Below are 20,814 nucleotides of genomic sequence, written 5' to 3'. Positions count from 1 at the left end.
CGATATTCAAGGCAATAGGAGACCAGAAGCTGAATGGAGAAGAAGCCAAGAGGGATCAGCAAAAGCTGTCCCCACAGAGGTTGGAGCGAGTGGATAGATCGACCAGGGAGATGAAGTATTGGGTGCATGCCAAGCCAGAGAGATATGTTAGGGAGAAGAGGACAAAATGTTTAGAGGAGAAGTGGGTCTCAGTGGAGAGAACAGGACTTCAGCCTTGGCTGTGACTGTAACACTACCTACTTTGGCCAGGTAATGAGGCTTTCCAAGGAGAAAGTATTCTTCAAATGGAGAAGAAGTAAGAGTGTAGGGAAGGGGAAGGGAGACTCTGTCCCTACACCAAGCTGAAAAACTCCACATGCCCATGCTGGTAAGTATACCAGGGAGCATGAATCATCTTATGCAGAATCTAAGCTCTCATTTAAAAAAAAAAATTAAGTTTCTAACCTTCCCTGTTGTGAAGAAGCTTTCTGCCTACAAGCAGAATGTAAAGGGTCAGTCTGCATACCACTCCAATGCCTCTGCTGGTACTCAGATCATCCACTCACCCGCAGCAGTGAAAACCGACAGTGGTGTTGTCAGTCTCACCACTACTATACTCTGCAAGCAGCTGTGAAATGGATAAGAACTGGGTCAATTTTATTTTGTTGCATCTTAGGAAAGTTCCATGCAACAGCAGAGATGGAGGAAATACTCAGTTCACAGGAGGACTCCAAAGTGAAGACTGGGGGAAAGAGAGAGTAACACAAGACACCTCACTTGCAGCAGCCGAGCGGGAGTATAGTAGAGTTGTCCCTATATATATGTCTCCCTACCTTTTATATCTGTCTGGCTAGTGGGTTTAGTGCTCTGGCTGCTACATGACTGGTAAAATTTCTAAGCGCTCTACACACGTGTGAGAGAATGATGGGATACATTAGAAGAGAAGTGGAGAGAGGGGTTTTTTAGATGAGGTAATCCATGCAGGGAAAGAGGAGCAGACTGCTCAGAAGCTAGGAACGGATCAGTGTTTTGAGAAGGGCTTTCTAATTGTTGGGCTGCTGCATTTGTACTGTGGCTAGTACACTTTGCTAAGAATTCTGCAGGGCCACACTAGAGTCACGTAAGGGGCATGTAAGAAGCTACATGCGGTAAGGGGGTCATAGGTACAGCAAGACAGGATAGCAACCGCACTATCTGGGATAAGCCATGGATAAAGAGGCATAGAGCCTGGCAGTTTTAATCTCAGCTTTACTGAATGGAGGTGCGGAAGGGGAGAAGAGAACTTCCATTTGAATTCATGCACTAAACAGATGCTGTTAAAAAAGTGTATAAACGTGTTGTTGCTGCGTCCACTGAACCGCTCAACTTTGACGGGGCATTAAAAATGATCATTTTCTCCTTAGTTTTACATTTTTGGTGAGCTACAAATTAAAATAATCTAAAGTATTGTGTCTGCATAAGTTCGTGGTCCAGATGGCATCGGTCCTGCTGGCAGTCTGCAGCATCTGTTGCAGCTCAGCTCCCACCCTGGAAAGCTTCTCTTTATCCACAGAACAATTCGAGAGGTTAGAGGAGGTGGGGGGCCATGGCAGGTTCTCACTGTAGCAGTCCACAGGGTAGGGGTAAATGACGAGCTGCAAGTACAATAGGCCCATGGTCTTCTGCAGCAAGTTCTTCAGCCCCCGTGTAAAGAGAGGGTTGCCAAACACCCCCAGGTAGCGAAGTTGAGAGCAGCGGCACAGGGCAGGGAGAAGCAACTCCAGATGGATATCCATCAGGCGACACTCCATGATGTCCAGGTGGAGCAGGGATGAGGAGGCCTCTTCTAGGAGATGCTGGAAGGGCTGGAGAAGCGATTCAGACAAGTTGTTGCCGCTGAGGTCCAGCTTCTTCAGGGTGGGGGTATGAAGACTTTGGGAAAGATAGGCGAGGTCATTGGGGAGCAGGTAGCAGAAGGCCAGCTCCAGGCTTTCCAAGGGACCCTGCAAATCGCTGGTGGGAAGAAAGATTGTAAGCGTAAGTTCCATTTTAGATAACTACTGTAGCTTGCAGAAGATAGAAATCAAAATGGTTGGAAAAGGCCACACCACCAAGTAGCTCAGGGCCAAATCAAGACCAACGTTAAAGCTGCAGACTCGTACAGTGATGAACATCCCTAATGCTAGTTATAAAGTCTGGAAGCTCGGAGAATTGCACGATGGGACCTGCAGTGCACTGGCCAAACTTTCATGTTAAAAGAGGCTGCAGAATACAGGTCCCAATATGCAAAGAAGCTTCTCTGATCAAGATGGAGCACTGCATGATGGGACCTGTAGTCTCCAGGGGTCACAAAAGAAGAACTGCAGCCTAATCTATTACACAGAGTCACTCACACTCCTGTCAATTTGCCAATGCAGCCCTCGGCCCTACAAACAGCTTACCCCAGCAGTTGCTTTAGTTTTCCGGAAAGCCTGGAGGAGCCCAAATTCAGCTCCTTGAGACAGGACAATCTACTGAGCTGGGTGGCAAAGTAGTGGAGGCTTCCTTCCATCCCTGCTGAGAGCCGTCTTACATCAATGTTGCTGTAGGGCAGCTTCAGGCTGACCAGATTGGTGAATTTTGCCATGTGCGGGAGAATCACCCTCAGGCCAGACAGCCCCAGGTTATTGAATCTCAAATCCACCTGCCGAACACCCGTGGGATCCAGGAACTCCAGGAGCCCCACAGTACTTGCAATTGGTAGCTCCTCAGCCCGGAAGTCCCGGCACTTCAGCCGCAGCATGCTGTTGGCATTGTTCTGCAAGGCATCTTTAAGGACTCCATAAGAGGTGCTGTTCACAAAAAGATCCACGTGGACTTCCACAGACACTGGCTGTGGTGGCGGCAGAGCCATCGAGCTGCTGTAGGGGCCCTTCCTCCGCTTTGAGGTATGCTTTGTGCACTTGCTCTGGTGTTTGGAAATGTCGATGCAGGCTTTCGCCAGGGTCACTGTCCTGGACCACAGGCTCATGGTTTCTGAGCCCTGGTCTATTCCATCATCCTGAAGCCCCGTCATGTCCAGAACCTGCAGGCGCTGCCTCTTGCTGGGGAAGACAAGAAAAAAGGAGCAAAGAAATGAGAGACTGAAAAGACCTATTGGGTCATCTACTTCATTCACCCAGCCACTGCAGGATCATTCCCCACACAGGGCAGGTCACTCTTCCAGTGGCTTGGGAACCAGAACCCAGTGCAGGGGAGGGAGAGGTGTTAGTATCAATTACTGGCTTGAAAAGACATGCTCTCACTCCAGGCCTGGGGTCTCATCTCCCTTCTTGTGGCAGCTGTAAAGACTGAGCCACTTGTGTTGCTCAGACGATGCGACATGCAGCCTAAGGATTAGCTCTTTGGTTTAGCAGTCCAGACACACGCCCTCTGGCTCTGCCTATCTTTAGTCTTTTGGTCACTTGTTCATTCTAGAACAGAGGAACCACATGATCTTACTGCAACCCTTAGTCTTCCCCACTCCATCTCCCGCCACTGTAAGATAAGAGTGATACTATTCAGTGCCGATAAGATTTAGAGCATCTCAGGCATAGATCTCAAAGCTTTCTGAAGGAGGCTAAGTATCACTGTCCCTGTTCCACAGAGGGGGAAAGCCCACGGTCACAAAGCAGGTCTCCTGGTTTCCGCTCCAACCCTTATCCAGTGAATCTCACTGCCTTCCCTGGCAGGGACTTTGTTTTACAGAAAAAATAAAAAGCACCTTGTACTTTTGGGCACTGCATAATGATTAAGATAGGCTGAGATTTAAGACTGTTCCCTCCATTTCCAAAGGGAAGAGAGCAATGCTCATGGATGGATAAAACCAGTGGCTAACCAGCAGGAATTACTGCACTGTGTCCCACTTCCCAAAGCTGCTTATGGCCTGTCACTTGACAAATGGAAGTTTTTTAATGCTGCAGACAGGCTGGTAGTGCCACACTGCAGAGAAACCACATGCATAATGGCCAAAGAGCCTGCTTCCAAAGCTCAGTCTGCAGCACAATCACATGCAAGGAGCCAGAGGAGGCATTTACCAAGCAGCTGCTACCCGAGAGTCATTCCCTTCTACTGCAGTTTGGGGAAACTGAAATTGGATGCCAGGTTTAATATGGTAAGAGATACTTGGAACATTTGGTCCACCCAGATTTAAGTCAGCACCCAGCACCTCAGATCAGCAGCTCTTCCTCCAGAGGGACACAGAGTGCAATTTCAATTGGAACTACAAGTCCAGATATGGAAACCACCATATTTTCTTATCACACAACCAAGAACAAAAGCAAAGCTTGTCCCAGCCCTACTGGATCATCACTGCAGGCTGTACTAAAGGGCCAGAGGCCCCAGGTCAATAACATTTAACATGTTAGTGCAGCGTTTCTCAAACTGGGGGGTCCCGAACCAAAAGGGGGTCACAGGCTATTATAGGGGTGTCATGAGATCACAAAAAAATATTGTGATAACCTTTAGATCCTTTGCTAGGGTTACCATATTTCAAGCTCCCAAATAGAGGAGACTGCCGGGGAGGGGTACAACAGCCGCCACTTTCCAGTCGCCCAGCTCTGAAGGCAGCACAGAAGTAAGGGTGGCAATACCAAATCATGGACATTTATTCATATTTCAAAAATGAAAACTGAATGTGGAGGATGATTTAAGTGTCTGCCTGAGGTCCCTGGAGCTGTGATTGAAAAGAAAAATTGTGCGCTTCAAAACAGCAGCACCCCTCGCACGAAGTGTCCAGATACTCATTTGTATATAGTTGCATAGAAAGCCACAATCCTTGGATGTTATGATTATTGCCACAATCACTGAAAGAGGCTTCCAGCTCCCCAAACTGTATCCTGTTGTCTATTTTTTTTACCCAGAAAACGTGTTTCTTAAATATTCACGTATTTATTCCTGAAAACCGTTGCTTTACACTTTTTGAGAGGCTTCAGTGCCTTTGGCTGTGTTGAGGGAAAAGCTAATAAGTGCAGAGCTGGCACCTTTTGGCGCCAGCCACTGTCTGTGCAGCATAGACCGCAGCACATTTGGGGAATCGTTTCGGGCCTTGAAACTGTTGTCCTTCCTGTCTTTGTGGTATGCGAGGCACGTTGTGTAACTGCATGTTCCGTTTTAATGATAAAGTTGTTGACATTCTCAGAACACGAGAAAGCACTCACCAGAGAGTGGCTGAGGATGGGGTGAGGATGGAATTCATTGGTTAAGGGTGCCGATGCACGAGGGCAGCACGCGATGTCAGATGGTATATAAGCTTTGCATAAACTGTATAAGGGGTCCCCTCCTGACTAGCGGGGGGGCACCACGCTCGAGCGTAATACATTAAACACAGACTGGAAACTCTGCAGATCTGGACCTGGTTTTTGGTGCCTCAGCCTAAAAACTTGAACCGTGCGTGACCGATCAGGTATAATTCGCAACAGTTTTGGCACCCCAGATGGGACTTTAGGCTCGTCACAAAAGGCGTACTGAGGTCGCGTTCCTCCTCGCGGACAGCTCTAGCCGGCAAAAGGTGAATTTATCTTGGAAAATTCCGACGGGGGGAAACACGAACAGTCGCTCGGACGATAAGGTGGCACATTAGGTGTCCCCTCGGTTGCCCAATTATGGGCTCTGGGCAGAGTATCAAGAAGGGGACCCCTTTGGTGGAAATTCTAGAGAATTGGAAGAATATTTCAGGCACCCGGGGTTAAAGAAGAAGAAAACTATTGTTTTATGTAAAGTAGAATGGCCAGTAATTCAGGCCCTTCCTCAGGTATCTATGCAATGGCCACCTGATGGGTCATTTGCAGGAGAAATATTGACTGCTTTGAGAAAGAGGCTGGAAGATAAGGCTCCAGCCCAGATGGATTACTGGTATGTATGGGACAATTGGGCTTATGCGCGTGCGAAAGGACGTCCTCTTACTTCTTTTTCTTATCCGTCCCAGGGGTCTTCGGCTCCACCCTATCCTCTGCCTACTTCCTCTCCCTTTCCTCCAGCTTATTCTCAGCCTTCTGATTCATGCCCGCAATCCTCCCGGTCGCAGCCTCCCTGTTTATGTGGACCCATTCTGGATCCACCGATTGCTTTGCAAGCCCCTCTTATTCAGCAACCTCTTGTCTCCCATACGGTGGACGGAGATGAACAAGTTGTTTTCCCCTATGTGCACCGCCCCTTTGGCCCAGGCGACTTGATAACATGGCAACAGCAGATGCCTCGCCTGCGTGATGATCCGGAACAGGTATTACAAACGATTTGATCTGTGTTTACTGCTTTTAATCCTGCCTGGGGGGATGTTCAGGTAATTTTGGACACACTTTTTACTCCCGATGAGAAGTATTCCATCTTGGATGCCAATAGGCGCTGGGCAGGAGAGGATAATGTCCGTACTGCCTGGCCCCTTGTTGATCCTGGTTGGAACCCTAATGTTTCTGCCCAAATGGACCTCCTTAAAGCAGGCAGGGATGGTCTCTTAGAGGCGGTGCATAAAGCAGGTAGTAAGTCAGCTAATTGGTCTAAAATTCGTGAATGTCAGCAGGAGGTCACTGAGCATCCCTCTGCCTTCCTAGCCCGCTTGTCGAAACGAGTCCGCATATACGGCGGCGGCGTCGACCCAGAAGCAGAGACAAACCGTCCAATGATGGTTTCCTTTTATGTCGATCAAGCAGCCCCAGACATTAGAAAATATTTCTCTAAACATGTGCCTGATTGGCCAGGGAAACCTCTCCAGGAAGTAGTCCGCTTGGCCACTTTCGTGTTTAATGGCAGGGACGAGGAGAAAGCTAAGGAAAAGCGTAAACAAAAGAAGGAAGAAGTAAGTATGTTGGCAGCCGCGTTGCAGGTCCCAGTTGGGAGTCAGAATTGGCGGAAGCATGGCGGGGCGAGAGGCAGGGGGCGGGGACGAACAGAGCCAAGAGGAAATTGGGTAAATACGAAATTTGGCACTTGTAACTAGTGCAAACAACCAGGACACTGGAAAAGGGAATGTCCCCTCCGCCCAAAGGGGGCCCCTTGGCAGGAGCCAGTGCACAATGGCCTGTCCGGTTTTTCCCAGACTTCTCAAGGGTATCCTCCCACCAACCCTTTGAATCAAATTGACCCCCAGTGACTGGAGGCAGAGATTTTGGGAACTTTGGGAGAGTTGGAGTGGGACCTGGGAATGCAGTCACAAATTTACCTGCAAATTGGGGAACGTTTAGTGCCTTTCTTGGTAGATACAGGAGTCACCCTTTCCACTATAACGTTTGTGCCAGGGCCCGTGTCTAATACTAAGGTGTGGGTGCAAGGTATAGAAGGAAACCCCTGCCCGGCTCGGTTATCTTACCCTATCCCCATTAAGCTTGGTTCTCTAAAGCTATCCCATAGGTTTGTTATAATGCCGGAGGGCCCAGCAAACCTTCTGGGACGAGATGTGCTGGGCAAATTCGGAGCACATATATATTGTGCCCCTGAGGGGCTTCGTCTGATTGTTCCAGATTCGACAGTTGCCTCTCTTATGACATTGACTACGTCTGTTCCCAGTGTATCCTTTGAATTGTCTAGTGTTCCCCATTTTTTATGGAGTACAAATTCCACTGATGTGGGTCTCCTTAAATCTGCGGTTCCGCTGAGTCTAACAACTAAAGATGGGCCTCCCCCTTCCGTGAAGCAGTATTTCTTGCCAAGGGAAGCGGAGGAGAGTATCTCACGTGTTATTGACAGCTACTTGGCACAAGGAATTCTGGTTCCTTGTAGTTCACCCTGTAATACGCCCATCCTTCCGGTAAGAAAACCTAAACCAGGAACTGACGGGCACCCGGTTTATCGGTTTGTTCAGGATTTACGCGCTATTAATGACTACTTTATAGCCCTGCATCCAGTTGTTCCTGACCAGAGTACTATTTTGACATTAATTCCTCACTTGGCCACTTGTTTTACTGTAGTCGATTTGTGTGCCGCGTTTTTTAGTATCCCTTTGCACCCGGATTCCCAATATCTATTTGCCTTTACCTGGAAAGGTCAGCAATTAACATGGACGCGGCTCCCCCAGGGATTCTCTGGATCCCCTACTATCTTTTCTCGCATTCTCACAGCAGATTTGAAGGACATTGTTTTGCCCGGTTCTTCGGTTTTGGTTCAGTATGTAGATGATTTGTTGATTGCCTCTTTGGACTATAGCACATGTTTAACTGATTCTGTCGTTTTACTTACTGCATTAGCGAATAAAGGTCATCGTGCGTCCCCATCCAAGTTACAGCTGTGCCTAAATCAGGTAATTTATCTGGGTTTTGTAATTCGGCCTGGGGAGCGTTTATTATCTCCCGATAGGGTGCGGGCAATCCAGGATTACCCGCGCCTTACAACAAAAAGACAGTTACGGGCTTTCTTAGGGGCTGCCGGCTTTTGTCGACCTTGGATCGTGGGGTTTGGAGAACTGGTAAAACCCCTGGTCCAAGCTACCACGTCATCAACTCTCGACCCGATTTCCTGGACTATGGAGAGGGAGACTGCCTTTACAGCGGTTAAAAAGGCTTTGGTTACGGCGCCCGCCTTGGGATTCCCGGACTACGGTAAACCATTTTTTCTTTTTAGTCATGAACAACAGGGAGTGGCTAGTGGAGTCCTCCTACAATATCTTGGAGACCGCCCACGCCCCATAGCTTATTATTCAGTACAACTGGATCCTGTTGTCTGGAGCTCTGTTTCCTGTGTGCGGTCGATTGCCGCAGCGGCAATCATGGTTGAGCGTTCGCGACCCATAGTTCTGGGACATCCCCTGACTGTTTGGGTCCCCCACGAGGTTGAAATTCTTTTAAAACAGCATTCTACCCAGGCGTTGTCTCCACAACGAGCTCATAAATATGAACTAATTTTGTTGGCCGCTGATAACATCACTCTACGCCGCTGCAACACTCTTAATCCAGTGACTTTGTTACCCCTCCCAGAGGATGGCACCCCTCATCATGTGTGTATGGACGTCGTCACCCAGAATGGTAAGCCCCGCCCGGATCTAACAGATTCTCCTTTAATGGAGTCCGATCTGCTTCTCTTCACAGATGGGTCCTCATATTATTTAGATGGCTATCGGGTTTCGGGGTATTCAGTGACTTCCCAGACCGATGTTATAGAAGCCGCTCCTTTACCACCATCATTCAGTGCCCAGGGTGCAGAGTTGTACGCACTCACGAGAGCTTGCTTATTGTCCGTGGGAAAAACTGCTACCATTTACACAGACTTGAGATATGCTTTCGGAGTTTGTCATGCTACAGGCCAGCTTTGGAAACAGCGTGGATTTCTAACTTCATCAGGTGCAAAAATAGCTAATGGTCCCTTGATTGCCGCGTTGCTAGAAGCTATTTTAGTTCCACACCAGGTGGCAGTGGTACATTGCTATGCACACAAGCACTCCGATAGTGCTGTTTCTCAAGGTAACGCGTTAGCTGATTCAGCCGCAAAAGTGGCAGCTCTACAACCTCTTTCTGTGTCGGTTACCCTCCCCTTGGATGGGTCTTTCCCACCTGCGGATTGGACATTAATGTACACTGATGTATCCTTGGAAGAATTGGGCGAGTGGAAACGTTGGGAGGGTGTGGAGGGCGCGGACAAAATTTGGCAAATCGGGGGCAAACCTATTCTTCCCTGTCGTTATTTACTGGCAGCTGCTCATTATTTTCATTCCCTGGGCCATGCTGGTATTCAAGGCACAGTGGCTGCCATACTCCAATCCTGGGCGGCACCACACATTTATCCTGCGGTGAAGCGTATTCTTGGATCCTGTTCAACTTGTTTGGCATTCTCTGCTATGACTCGGTCTGATGCCAGTTCATGGGGGGGGGGGGGGGGAGACCTTGGGCGAATTTTCCGTTTCAGCGTCTGCAAATGGATTATGCAGACATGCCCAAGTGTTCAGGATTCCATCACCTTCTCGTTATAGTGGACCAGCTATCTGGGTGGCCTGAAGCGGTACAGACGAGGAAAGCAGATGCGAGGTCTGTAGTTAAGTTTCTAATGAAGGATATTGTACCTAGTTTGGTGTTCCTGAAGTTATAGATACAGATCGAGGCTCGCACTTTACTGCGAAAATTTTTGGAGGAACTGTATAAATGTTTGGGAATCACTCGACAATTACATACTCCGTATCACCCTCAGTCTGCTGGTCAGGTGGAATGCATGAACCGAACAGTAAAGACAATGATAGCAAAGTTCTGTAAGGAAACTGGACTTAAATGGCCGGAGATCCTGCCAATCGTCTTATGGCATATAAGGCGGACACCGCGCATGCCCCTGGGCCTGTCCCCAGTTGAGGTGTTATTTGGTAGACCCGCTTTAATTCCAGGAACCTACATTCCAGCACATGCTAGTCTCTTGGATGGTGACGAAACTCTGGCCAAATATGTTGCTAGGTTACAAAAGGAGCTGATTGATAATCAATTTAAAGCTCAATTGTGTCAAACTGCACCGTTGGGATTGCAAATTCACTCATTTAAGCCAGGGGATTGGGTTATGGTATAAAGGATTCCCCACACAGACCCCTTGGAACCTAGGTGGGAGGGGCCGTATCAAGTTCTGTTATGTACTTATTCTGCTTTAAAGGTTGCAGGAAGGAGCTCGTGGATCCACCACAACTACGTTAAAGCAGCGACAGTGCCTCCCCAGGACCCGAGTGATCCAGCGTACGAGCCATTCCACGGATGAATATTACAACCAACCCGTGGACCGAACCCTCCAATTACTGGAATCTTCACAGCCCACCAGGACTTCTTGTATTTCTCTTTTGGACTTGTATATTGGGAATAGGGGTTTTTGTATGGTACGGGGCGGATGTTATTATTGGTATGGTTGGCCCGGGGGCTTTTCCCCCTACTCCCAAGTCCAGTACAAGGGTGGGCAGGTAATAGTTTTTTGAATTTGACTCGGGCTATTACGCAGAATATAAATCAAACAACGTTGGATATGTATCCATACCCCCACATATATTAGTCAGGGAATTCCATTGGTGGGGGTCCCTATCCCTACTAATGAAACGCGGTTGTCTACATTATGGGCTAATACTACCTTTCATTGGAATATCACTATTCAAACATGGTCTATTGACATGGTGGCCCAGGGCAATTATGCAATCTGTGTTAGAAGAAATTGGAATCCTGAAAATGGGAATTTTGTAGGAACTTTTATGGGGTGCAATCGTACTATCAAAATTAGTTCGGGGATGGCAACCGTTTCAAATTATTCAAGGGCCCCTTGGCCCATCCCTGAAGGATCAGGGTGGTATTGGTTGTGTAACCACACAGCCTATAAAGTTCTTCCAGTAGGATGGTATGGTACCTGCACCCTAGGAGCAATAATCCCTGCTGTAACAGTTTATCAGAGTCTAACACGAAAAGAAATTCGCAATATAGTATGGAGGGATCGGCGAAGTATCCCTTTTAATTCCCTTATCGAGCGGCCCATGGGTTTTCATTCCTTTGCGCGCTGGTTTCTGCCATGGTTAGGAGTAAGTGAGCTAGAAAAAGCTATAGTTAATATTTCTGCTGCCTTAGAGCAGATGGCCAATGCCACTGCAGATGCTTTATCTGCCCTCCAAACTGAAGTCACACAATTATCTCAAACAACCCTGCAAAATCGCTTAGCATTAGATTACCTCCTCGCTAATCAGGGTGGGGTATGCGCTTTAGTTAACTCCAGCTGTTGTGTTTTTATAAATCAACACCATAGGGTAGAGACTGATATCCATATCCTCAAGCAACAGGCGACTTTATTTCATCATATCAGTCTTGATAATACCAGTACTGGATTGCAGGAAGTATGGAATTGGCTCACATCATGGATGCCGGATCTCGGGGTCTGGGGAAGACGTGCTCTGTACATGTTCATATTGATTGCTGTTTTCTTTGCCGTGTTATTTGTATGCCTTCAATGTTGTAAAATGTGTTATTCGCAGTTATTAGTCCTTCATCGTAGTTACTCAGCTCCTATATAGTGTTAACTGACGTACAAAAAAAAAGGGAGGACTGTTGAGGGAAAAACTAATATGTGCAGAACTGGCACCTTTTGGCGCCAGCCACTGTCTGTGCAGCACAGACCGCAGCACATTTGGGGAATCGTTTTGGGCCTTGAAACTGTTGTCCTTCCTGTCTTTGTGGTATGCGAGGCACGTTGTGTAACTGCATGTTCCGTTTTAATGATAAAGTTGTTGACATTCTCAGAACACGAGAAAGCACTCACCAGAGAGTGGCTGAGGATGGGGTGAGGATGGAATTCATTGGTTAAGAGTGCCGATGCACGAGGGCAGCACGCGATGTCAGATGGTATATAAGCTTTGCATAAACTGTATACGGAGTCCCCTCCTGACTAGCGGGGGGGCACCACGCTCGAGCGTAATACATTAAACACAGACTGGAAACTCTGCAGATCTGGACCTGGTTTTTGGTGCCTCAGCCTAAAAACTTGAACCGTGCGTGACCGATCAGGTATAATTTGCAACAGCTGCAAGGATAATGATTCCATGCTTCATTTAGTGCTCATGAGTACGTAGAGTATATTGCTATCACTTTTGGGGCAGTGGGGTCATCACAGCCTCAAATATTTTCAAAGGGTGGCCGAGCAAAAAAAAAAAAAAAAGTTTGAGAACTCCACTGTCAGTGTGCTACTACAAGTCTCCTCCCACACCTCCTCCCCATATGGTTTAGTCCAGGGGTCGGCAACCAAAGATGGCACACAAGCCAATTTTTAATGGCACGCTGCTATCTACAGTTATCCTCCCCACCCTCTCCCCTCAACTTCTTCCCCCAGTGTGCTGGGTTCCTGCACCTCCTCCTCTCCCTCCCTGCGGCCAGTGCTGCGGCCTCTGCTCTGGGGACCTTGGGGAAGGGGGTGGTATCGGTGTATCTCCTCCAGCCCCCTGCCATGAACCGCTCAGGGCAGGGGTCTGGGAGCACCCCCACGACCCCAGCCCACATCCCCAGCCCTCTACCCTGACCCCTGAAGCTCCCATAACCCCAGCCCTGACTCTGGCACCCCCCAAACATACCCAGCCCCCTGCCATGACTCCTGCACCCTCCTCACACCCCATGCCCTGACTCTTGCACCCCCCACATCCCCACCCTGAGCACCAAATGGGAGCTCCTGTACACACACCCCCACACTCCCACCTGCACCCCTCGCACCAAATGGGAGCTGCTCAGGTAAGCGCCTCACACCCAAACCTCCTGCCCAACCCTGAGCCCCCTCTCTCATTCTAGCTTCTGGCCAGACCCTGCACCCCAACCCCCAGCCTGGTCCTTCAGCCCCAGCCCTGTGCTCAGCGCACTCCCACCCCCATCTCAGTGCAGAGAGAGAGGAAGAGAATGGCTAGAACCAGGGAGAAGGAAGGTACCTACTCTATGTGGACACGGCTGGGACCCCAGACGGGCAGCAGGCTGAACGGGGCCGGCAGCCGGGACCCTGGCTGGCAGGAGCTGGCAGACAGAACCCCAGACTGGCCGCGGGCTGAGCTGGTCTGGGGTCCCAGCCGCCGGCCCGGGGTCCCAGCCGCCGGCCCGGGGTCAGCCCCACTGCCAGCCCAGGTGAACGGAACCCCAGGCCGGCAGTGGGCTGAGTAGGCTGGCGGTGTAAGATCAGCATTTTAATTTAATTTTAAATGAAGCTTCTTAAACATTTTGAATACCTTGTTTACATACGACAATAGTTTAGTTATATAATATATAGACTTATAGCGAGAGACCGTCTAAAAAATGTTAAAATGTATCACTGGCAAGCGAAACCTTAAATTACAGTGAATAAATGAAGACTCGGCACACCACTTCTAAAAGGTTGCCGACCCCTCGTTTAGTCTCATCAGCACCTCACCATCGTGACCCTTTTAGTAGGTAATGAGCTATGCACTGACAGGTACCTTTGGCTGTGGAGTCTGTCTTCGAGAGCCTCATTCAGGTAGGCCACCACTCCCAGGATGACAGTCTGCACACATAGCTTGTTGGGCTTTTCCTGGAGCAGAGCACGGTCACAGTGCTGACACTTCCGCAAAAGCTTCTGGAAACTCAGTACTGGGAAAGGCCATGTCTGCACCAGATCTTGCAGCACGAGGGTCTTCTTGTTCATGAAAGCTGCTTTGAACAGGACTGGATACAACTCCTTTGGGATGAACTCCAAGGCACTGTGCACCGTGGAGTGATGGGAAACCACCTTCTGTGCACAGAGGAACACAAGGGAGTGCATGGCTGCAGGGAGGCAGCAAGCCAGAGCCCCAGCTTCACGGAACCACTGAAAGAGAAGAGAACCACCTAATGATACACCTGCTCCCAGAACACAGTGAAACATTCCAGATGAGATCCCTGACTTTCACCAGGAATTAACCAGTTTTTGCATTGTTCCCCTGCAGCTACTTATGAGCGGGCAGGAGAGACATACCCCATCCTCATCTGACCTGTTCTTCTTCTTCTGCTCTTTGAGAGTCAGCCACACAGTGAAAGAACAGAGCTGGGAAGCCAGCGCAAGGGCAGAAGGCCAGCACACCTGCCTGCTCAGCAACTTCAGAGTAGCAGCCGTGTTAGTCTGTATTCGCAAAAAGAAAAGGAGTACTTGTGGCACCTTAGAGACTAAAATTTATTTGAGCATAAGCTTTCGTGAGCTACAGCTCACTTCATCGGATGCATTCGGTAGAAAATACAGTCGGGAGATTTATATACACACACAGAGAACATGAAACAATGGGTATTACCATACACACTGTAAGGAGAGTGATCACTTAAGATGAGCTATTACTAGCAGGTAGGGAGGGTGGGGGGAAGGAAGAAAACCTTTTGTGGTAATAATCAAGGTGGGCCATTTCCAGCAGTCGACAAGGAAGTCTGAGGAACACCTGCCTCCGGTGCTCCACCGACATTCTCACAGCAGGAGGGGGCTAGAAATCAGAGGGGTAGCCCCAGAACGGCAGAAATTTAACTCAGTGGGTCCAATTTGCTAAACTGTTTACAAGCCCCCAGAGCATTGTTGGTTCTTGATTTTACAAGGCCAGTCAGGGTGCAGGTCCTGTCTGACTAGCCCACAGCTCTTCTTCCCTTGCCATGTCTCCTCCCTGTAGTCTTCCTGTCCCCCCCACACTGTATAGACCACCAAGTTCCTCCCTTTCCACTCCAATTTCTCTTCCAAGATGCCCACATCTCTACTGTTTCTTCAACCTCTAGCAGGTCATCTGTAGCCCACTGCTGACCTTGAAAAGCATGGGGCCAATGTGTCTATGGTCATGGACTAAAATGGTTCTCCAGTACAGTGGGCAGGCAGCAGCATCCCTCAGAGCTCCGGAACTAATAAGTTCTATTCATCTTTAGACTCAGCCCCTTTTGCACACCCTGATGGGAATGGTCTTGCCTACAGCCTGCAGGTAGCAAAGATCTGATTTTCACAACTGTAATCACAACAGCACTTATATTAAGTTTCACCAGAAAGCTCAGAACCAAAATGTCCCCACTTAACATAAATGGAACCAGAAACTGGAGCAATCCCATGGCTCTCAGTAGCCATTAGATCTTGAGCCAACACACAACAGTCACTGTTCCCAGAGATACTGCAGCTGAGCAGGGCAGTAAGGCTCAGTCCAACAGAGCCAAAACCTTAGCTGGCTCTGCTAGGAGTCCTGGAGAAAGATGGAGTGCTCAATATGCTAGGAAGTGTGAATTAATAGTTTGTGTCTCCTAGGACTCCTTAGTCTTTAGTCAAACTCATCTTAGTTGTCAAGATGGGAAGCACCGTGTACATGACATCAGATCCAAAAAGCACAGCCAGTGCCCTAACACAATCATCCTAAAGCTGAACTAAGTATCCATTCCTCCTTATCTATCCCCATTTGTATCTTATCGCATTGCCTCCATCGACTCTGCTTTGCTAATAACATCTGCCTCAGCCACCTGTTTGTCCACATCTCTCACAACCATCTTTGTGCTTTCTTCTATACTACCTCATGCTTGGAGCTCCGTCCCCGAACCGGTCCATAATACCACTGCCCTTTCCTCCTCCAAATCCATTTCTAATTAGCGGATCACTGGGGATTGTGGATATTACATATACTGATATAAGGACATCATCAGAATGATCAGGAACTCTACAGTTGAGCACTAGCTAGTCTATGTAAGCATGTGAGCCTTTCTACTATATTTAACTCACTTTTTGCATCTTGTCTTTAATTACTTAGAAGGGGTGGTCTCTCCCCACGTGTTTATACAACACCTAGTACAACATACCTCGATTGTGATTAGGGCTTTTGGATGCTACTATAAAATAAATAAATGCTACAACCGTCAATACGTCCAGCCCATCTGTGATTGAATCCGGATTGTATTAGCCACCTACTATGGGTTAAACAGCACATAATATAAATTAGGGATACTGGCCACTCTTTGCCCAGACTGCTGAGAAGAAGTAAGGCAGCACTGGCAGATTACCACTTGGCCCCCACCTTCATGCTGGTTTGCTCCTCCCTTGTCTCCTTATGCTGATCCTGACAGAAATCAAGGAACTTAGATCAGGGGTTAGAGTAGATGAGCCTTGTGGTCCCTTCTAACCCTATGATTCTAAGGCAGATGGGACAGCAATCCCTCCTGGCCCTTTAGCAGCCTTTTTCCACATAGTCAGTCAAACAATCTGGCCATCAGAGGGTTTCAGCCACAGAATCTGGGGGTTCAAGCAGTGAAAGACCAAACATAGTGCAAGAGACATTCTCATATACCCTTGTCAAACCAACTAGCTCCATTACCATCAGCACAGCCCCCATCCCACAATGTGGCCCACCCTTGCCTCATCCCACTGCACTTGACCATAACATCACCGTGTGGTACAGCCAATCGTGGCACCAAATCCTGGCCATCTCCCACATCACTGAGGCTGGTCAGTGGCACACACAAAGGGAAATTAAACAATGATAGCCTCATGTCCCAGGTAGCACTCCCATAGCCCCTTCCCCGTCTTCTCCTTCCTCCCTTTATTTCCCATCCAACATCAAAGAAGAAGGGCAGAGAGGGATAGCTAGACTAGGAGATGCTAGGATTCAGCCAGTCACCTTTGGAGCAGACTGGACTACAACCTACTGACCAACAAGAGGGGGCAGCTCTTACAAGCTGCTGACATCCAAAAACGATGCTTTAGCATCAGAAGAACGAGCCCTCATTCCCCTGCAGGGGAAACTGCTCTTCTGGGCCTGGTTCTGCTGGAAGCGATCAAGGAAGCTGCTAGGAGGAGACACTGCAGGAGACATCTCCAATGGGGGGTGAGCAGGGCAGCAGATATCACAAAGCCACAGCCCTCGGGGGGCAGAGGGGAACAGAATCTGCAGCCCCTTTTCCAGACACATTTGGGAACAGAGCAGCAGAGGAGGACAAATGCCCCACAGCAGGGTTAGGGGAATAGACAGCTGTTCCAGTGGTAGGGGTTACACCCCCCCTTACACACTACTGCCTGGGAGGGGCTCAGGCTCCCCAAAGGAGGTCACCCCCCCTTACATACTACTGCCTAGGAAGGGTTCACGCCCCCCCCCCGCCTTACAAACTACTGCCTGGGAGGGGCTCAGTCCCCTTAAAGGAGGGGGTCACTCCCCCTTACACACTACTGCCTGGGAGGGGCTCAGGCCCCCCAAAGAAGGGGGTCACTCCCCCTTACACACTACTGCCTAGGAGGGGCTCAGGCCCCTGAAAGGAGGGGGTCACTCCCCCTTACACACTACTGCCTAGGAGGGGCTCAGGCCCCCCAAAGGAGGGGGTCACTCCCCCTTACACACTACTGCCTAGGAGGGGCTCAGGCCCCTGAAAGGAGGGGGTCACTCCCCCTTACACACTACTGCCTGGGAGGGGCTCAGGCCCCCCAAAGAAGGGGGTCACTCCCCCTTACACACTACTGCCTAGGAGGGGCTCAGGCCCCTGAAAGGAGGGGGTCACTCCCCCTTACACACTACTGCCTGGGAGGGGCTCAGGCCCCCCAAAGGAGGGGGTCACTCCCCCTTACACACTACTGCCTGGGAGGGGCTCAGGCCCCCCAAAGGAGGGGGTCACTCCCCCTTACACACTACTGCCTGGGAGGGGCTCAGGCCCCCCAAAGGAGGGGGTCACTCCCCCTTACACACTACTGCCTAGGAGGGGCTCAGGCCCCCCAAAGAAGGGGGTCACTCCCCCTTACACACTACTGCCTGGGAGGGGCTCAGGCCCCCCCAAAGGAGGGGGTCACTCCCCCTTACACACTACTGCCTAGGAGGGGCTCAGGCCCCCCAAAGAAGGGGGTCACTCCCCCTTACACACTACTGCCTGGGAGGGGCTCAGGCCCCCCAAAGGAGGGGGTCACTCCCCCTTACACACTACTGCCTGGGAGGGGCTCAGGCCCCCCCAAAGGAGGGGCTCAGGCCCCCTTACACACTACTGCCTGGGAGGGGCTCAGGCCCCTGAAAGGAGGGGGTCACTCCCCCTTACACACTACTGCCTGGGAGGGGCTCAGGCCCCCCCAAAGGAGGTCACCCCCTCTCCCCCTTTCACCCCTGCCCCCCAAACAGCTCATGTCCCACCTACTCCAGACCCTCCCACACTTGCCTCAGAGGGTTCACACCCCAGCCCTAGGAGGGTTCACGCCTCAGACCTCTCCCCCCCTGGGGGGGAGGGGGGGGCGGGGGGTAATGCCCCTCCCCCAACGCTGCCGCGGTTGAGGCCCCGCCCCCCAGCCGCGCAGAGGTCCCGGCCCTTACCGTCTCCCCACTGGCCAGGCCAGGCCGCGCACGCGCGCGCTCACTCAGCCCGCCCCCCCCCCCCCCGGAGGCCACCGCGCTTCCAGGTCTGCCTGGTGACCCAGCGGCGAGCCCGCTACGACGCGTTCCGGAGAGGCGGGTCCTTGCGTTTCCTTGGAGATTGGGGCTGTGATTGGGCCGCTGGCTCGCGCGTCGCGCTGCGGCTGCGCCTCTTGGCGGGCGCTCCGGGCAGGCAAGAGGTTTGTGCGGGAGCCGGCCGGGCCGCTGCCGGTGAGCCCGGGGCTTCGGGGTCTCTTCGCTTCGTTGCCCGCTGGGCTGTGGCACGGAGCCCGGACGCCTGGGTTCCCCCTAGCGCGGGGGGCGGCGGGGATGTGCCGGGGTTCTTCTGGGCTTTGCAGAGGGCTCCCCTCAGGCGGGGGCTGAGCCCGGACGCCTGGGTTCCTCTCAGGCGCGGGGGGTGGGGTCCCGGACTCCTGGGTTCTATTGCCAGCCCTGCCACTGACTCGCTGTGTCACCCTGGTGAAGTCTCTCCCTCTGTGCCTCAGTTTCCCCTCTGGAAGGTTTGAGGCGGCTCAGAGGCCTTTGTGGAACAGTACCTGTAAAGTGGAGTTCCTTTGGGAATACCTTGGGGGGGGGGGTGCAAATTCTCCCCCTCTTAAGGCAAGAGAGACCCCTTGAATACTAGTGACTTGCGTCTGGAAACTCCGGATCAGAGACCCCTGGAGCTGTACAAGAGGGTGGATGGAACTTGTCATGAGGATGCTTGTTCTGAGTTGAAGCTCTGATAAGTCTCCCCTTAGGGAGGAGGGGTGAAGTGCTTACCCTGCCAGAACCTGCATTAGAATTGGGGTGAATGCTGGTAAGCTGATCAGTAAGTGGGTAGGTTCTTTTATTGTTGTAATGTCTTCTCTGTAATGCTTTTTACCTTAAGAATAAAGTAGGCTTGCTTAGAAAGCTCTGTGGGGTAATCTGTAGCAACCCCTCTGTTGTCCGTCTCTGAAGAGAAAGCAAGCAGGTCTGTTTAGCCAGACAGTCTTTATTGGGAAATACACGGAAGGCAGGGAACTGTTCACCCTGAGAATACCCTGCTCAGGCAGCAAAGAGACACAGAAAGAAAAGGAGGACTTGTGGCACCTTAGAGACTAACACATTTATTTGAGCATAAGCTTTTGTGAGCTACAGCTCACTTCATTGGATGCATCCGAGGAAGTGAGCTGTAGCTCACGAAAGCTTATGCTCAAATAAATGTGTTAGTCTCTAAGGTGCCACAAGTACTCCTTTTCTTTTTGCAAATACAGACTAACACGGCTGCTACTCTGAAACCTGTCAAAGAGACACAGATTCTCCACCCTGGAGAGGCATCAGCTGTGGAGCTAGGAGCCTGAGCGTGCATGCCCTTGATGAGCCGCTAAGGGGAGATACTGGTGCAATTGCTTTGAACTGTGACAATATTGCACTCCCTTCTTGAGTTGAACGTGGGTACTCAGTTTGGAACAGGAAGCGAAGCGGTAGACTGCACTGATTTCAAACCATAGTGGGGATGTGTCCCGTTGCCCCATCTATGGAGCACAGACAGTGTGAACCACTTGAGATAGCAAGCGGATAAGCAGCCTTGGTGGCAAGTACCCACTACTAGCTGTTAAAGTGCAGGTTCCTGCCAGACACCATCTGCAGTGACTAAAGTGGTCAAAGCCTTTGCGCTACATCACACTGACTTCCTCCTGGATGTGCCTATAGATTGGTGCTTGTATGACGACCTCATGCTATTCAGCAGAAAGCAGTGGGGATATCTGCCTGTTAATAAAACTGCAAATGGCTGGTTCTGGAGAGGATTAATCTGAAGATCTGTGCAATATTTACAGCTGGTGCAGTTCTTCAGAGCAGGGTCAGGCCTTCGGAGCCATGGACAGATACAATGAGGTCAAAGTCCTGCTGAAAAAATGGGAGATGACATTTCTTCAGGAGCACCAGAGGAAACCGAGCAAGGTACCCGTGCAGGGGTGGGAGGGGATATGACTCAAGGAATCAGAGGTTTAAGAGTAGCCTTGCAAAAGAAAAATACAGGAAAGAGTAGAGTAGGTTTAAATCGGTCCTTGTTTATCTGTGCTGGGGATTATGTGGTTCTGCTGCTGTCTGCACTGATTTGAGGAAAGATTAAAAGA

At 50.3% G+C, this 20,814-nt stretch overlaps 2 protein-coding genes across 11 annotated transcripts in view; one reads left to right on the top strand and one right to left on the bottom strand.

Moving 5' to 3' along the window:
• Positions 1–1,209: 1,209 nt before the first annotated feature.
• LRRC14 (leucine rich repeat containing 14) lies at positions 1,210–18,777 on the bottom strand. Of its 6 annotated transcripts, XM_043509894.1 has the most exons (5): positions 14,787–14,913; positions 14,344–14,476; positions 13,829–14,196; positions 2,400–3,041; positions 1,210–1,971 (listed from the first exon to the last, which is right to left on the bottom strand). In XM_043509894.1, exons 1-5 carry the CDS (start codon positions 14,816–14,818, stop codon positions 1,401–1,403), a joined length of 1,746 nt encoding a protein of 581 aa, XP_043365829.1. In that variant the 5' UTR covers positions 14,819–14,913; the 3' UTR covers positions 1,210–1,400. The 6 variants fall into 6 exon arrangements, with proteins under 6 accessions (XP_043365829.1, XP_038244680.1, XP_038244679.1 ...); XM_038388752.2 differs by lacking the exons at positions 14,344–14,476; positions 14,787–14,913 and adding an exon at positions 18,653–18,777; XM_038388751.2 differs by lacking the exons at positions 14,344–14,476; positions 14,787–14,913 and adding an exon at positions 18,501–18,608.
• The window catches only part of RECQL4 (RecQ like helicase 4), a 44,511-nt gene continuing 42,380 nt past the window's right edge, over positions 18,684–20,814 (top strand). For 2 of the 5 annotated variants that reach the window (XR_005290937.2, XM_038388745.2), the window contains exons 1-2: positions 18,876–19,511; positions 20,515–20,638. Coding sequence is in view for 4 of the 5 variants with exons in the window: in XM_038388745.2 (XP_038244673.1) it covers positions 20,555–20,638 (84 nt within the window). In the remaining variant the exon portion in view is untranslated. Of the gene's footprint in view, positions 19,532–20,514; positions 20,639–20,814 lie in introns of all 5 variants that reach the window. The other 3 variants (XM_038388746.2, XM_038388744.2, XM_038388747.2) reach the window with 3 other exon arrangements.

The sequence above is a fragment of the Dermochelys coriacea genome, chromosome 2 (genome assembly GCF_009764565.3).
Source record: "Dermochelys coriacea isolate rDerCor1 chromosome 2, rDerCor1.pri.v4, whole genome shotgun sequence".
Classification (NCBI taxonomy): Eukaryota; Metazoa; Chordata; order Testudines; family Dermochelyidae; genus Dermochelys; species Dermochelys coriacea.
Note: the sequence above shows the minus strand (reverse complement) of the source record. Positions and strands in the feature narration are given on the sequence as shown.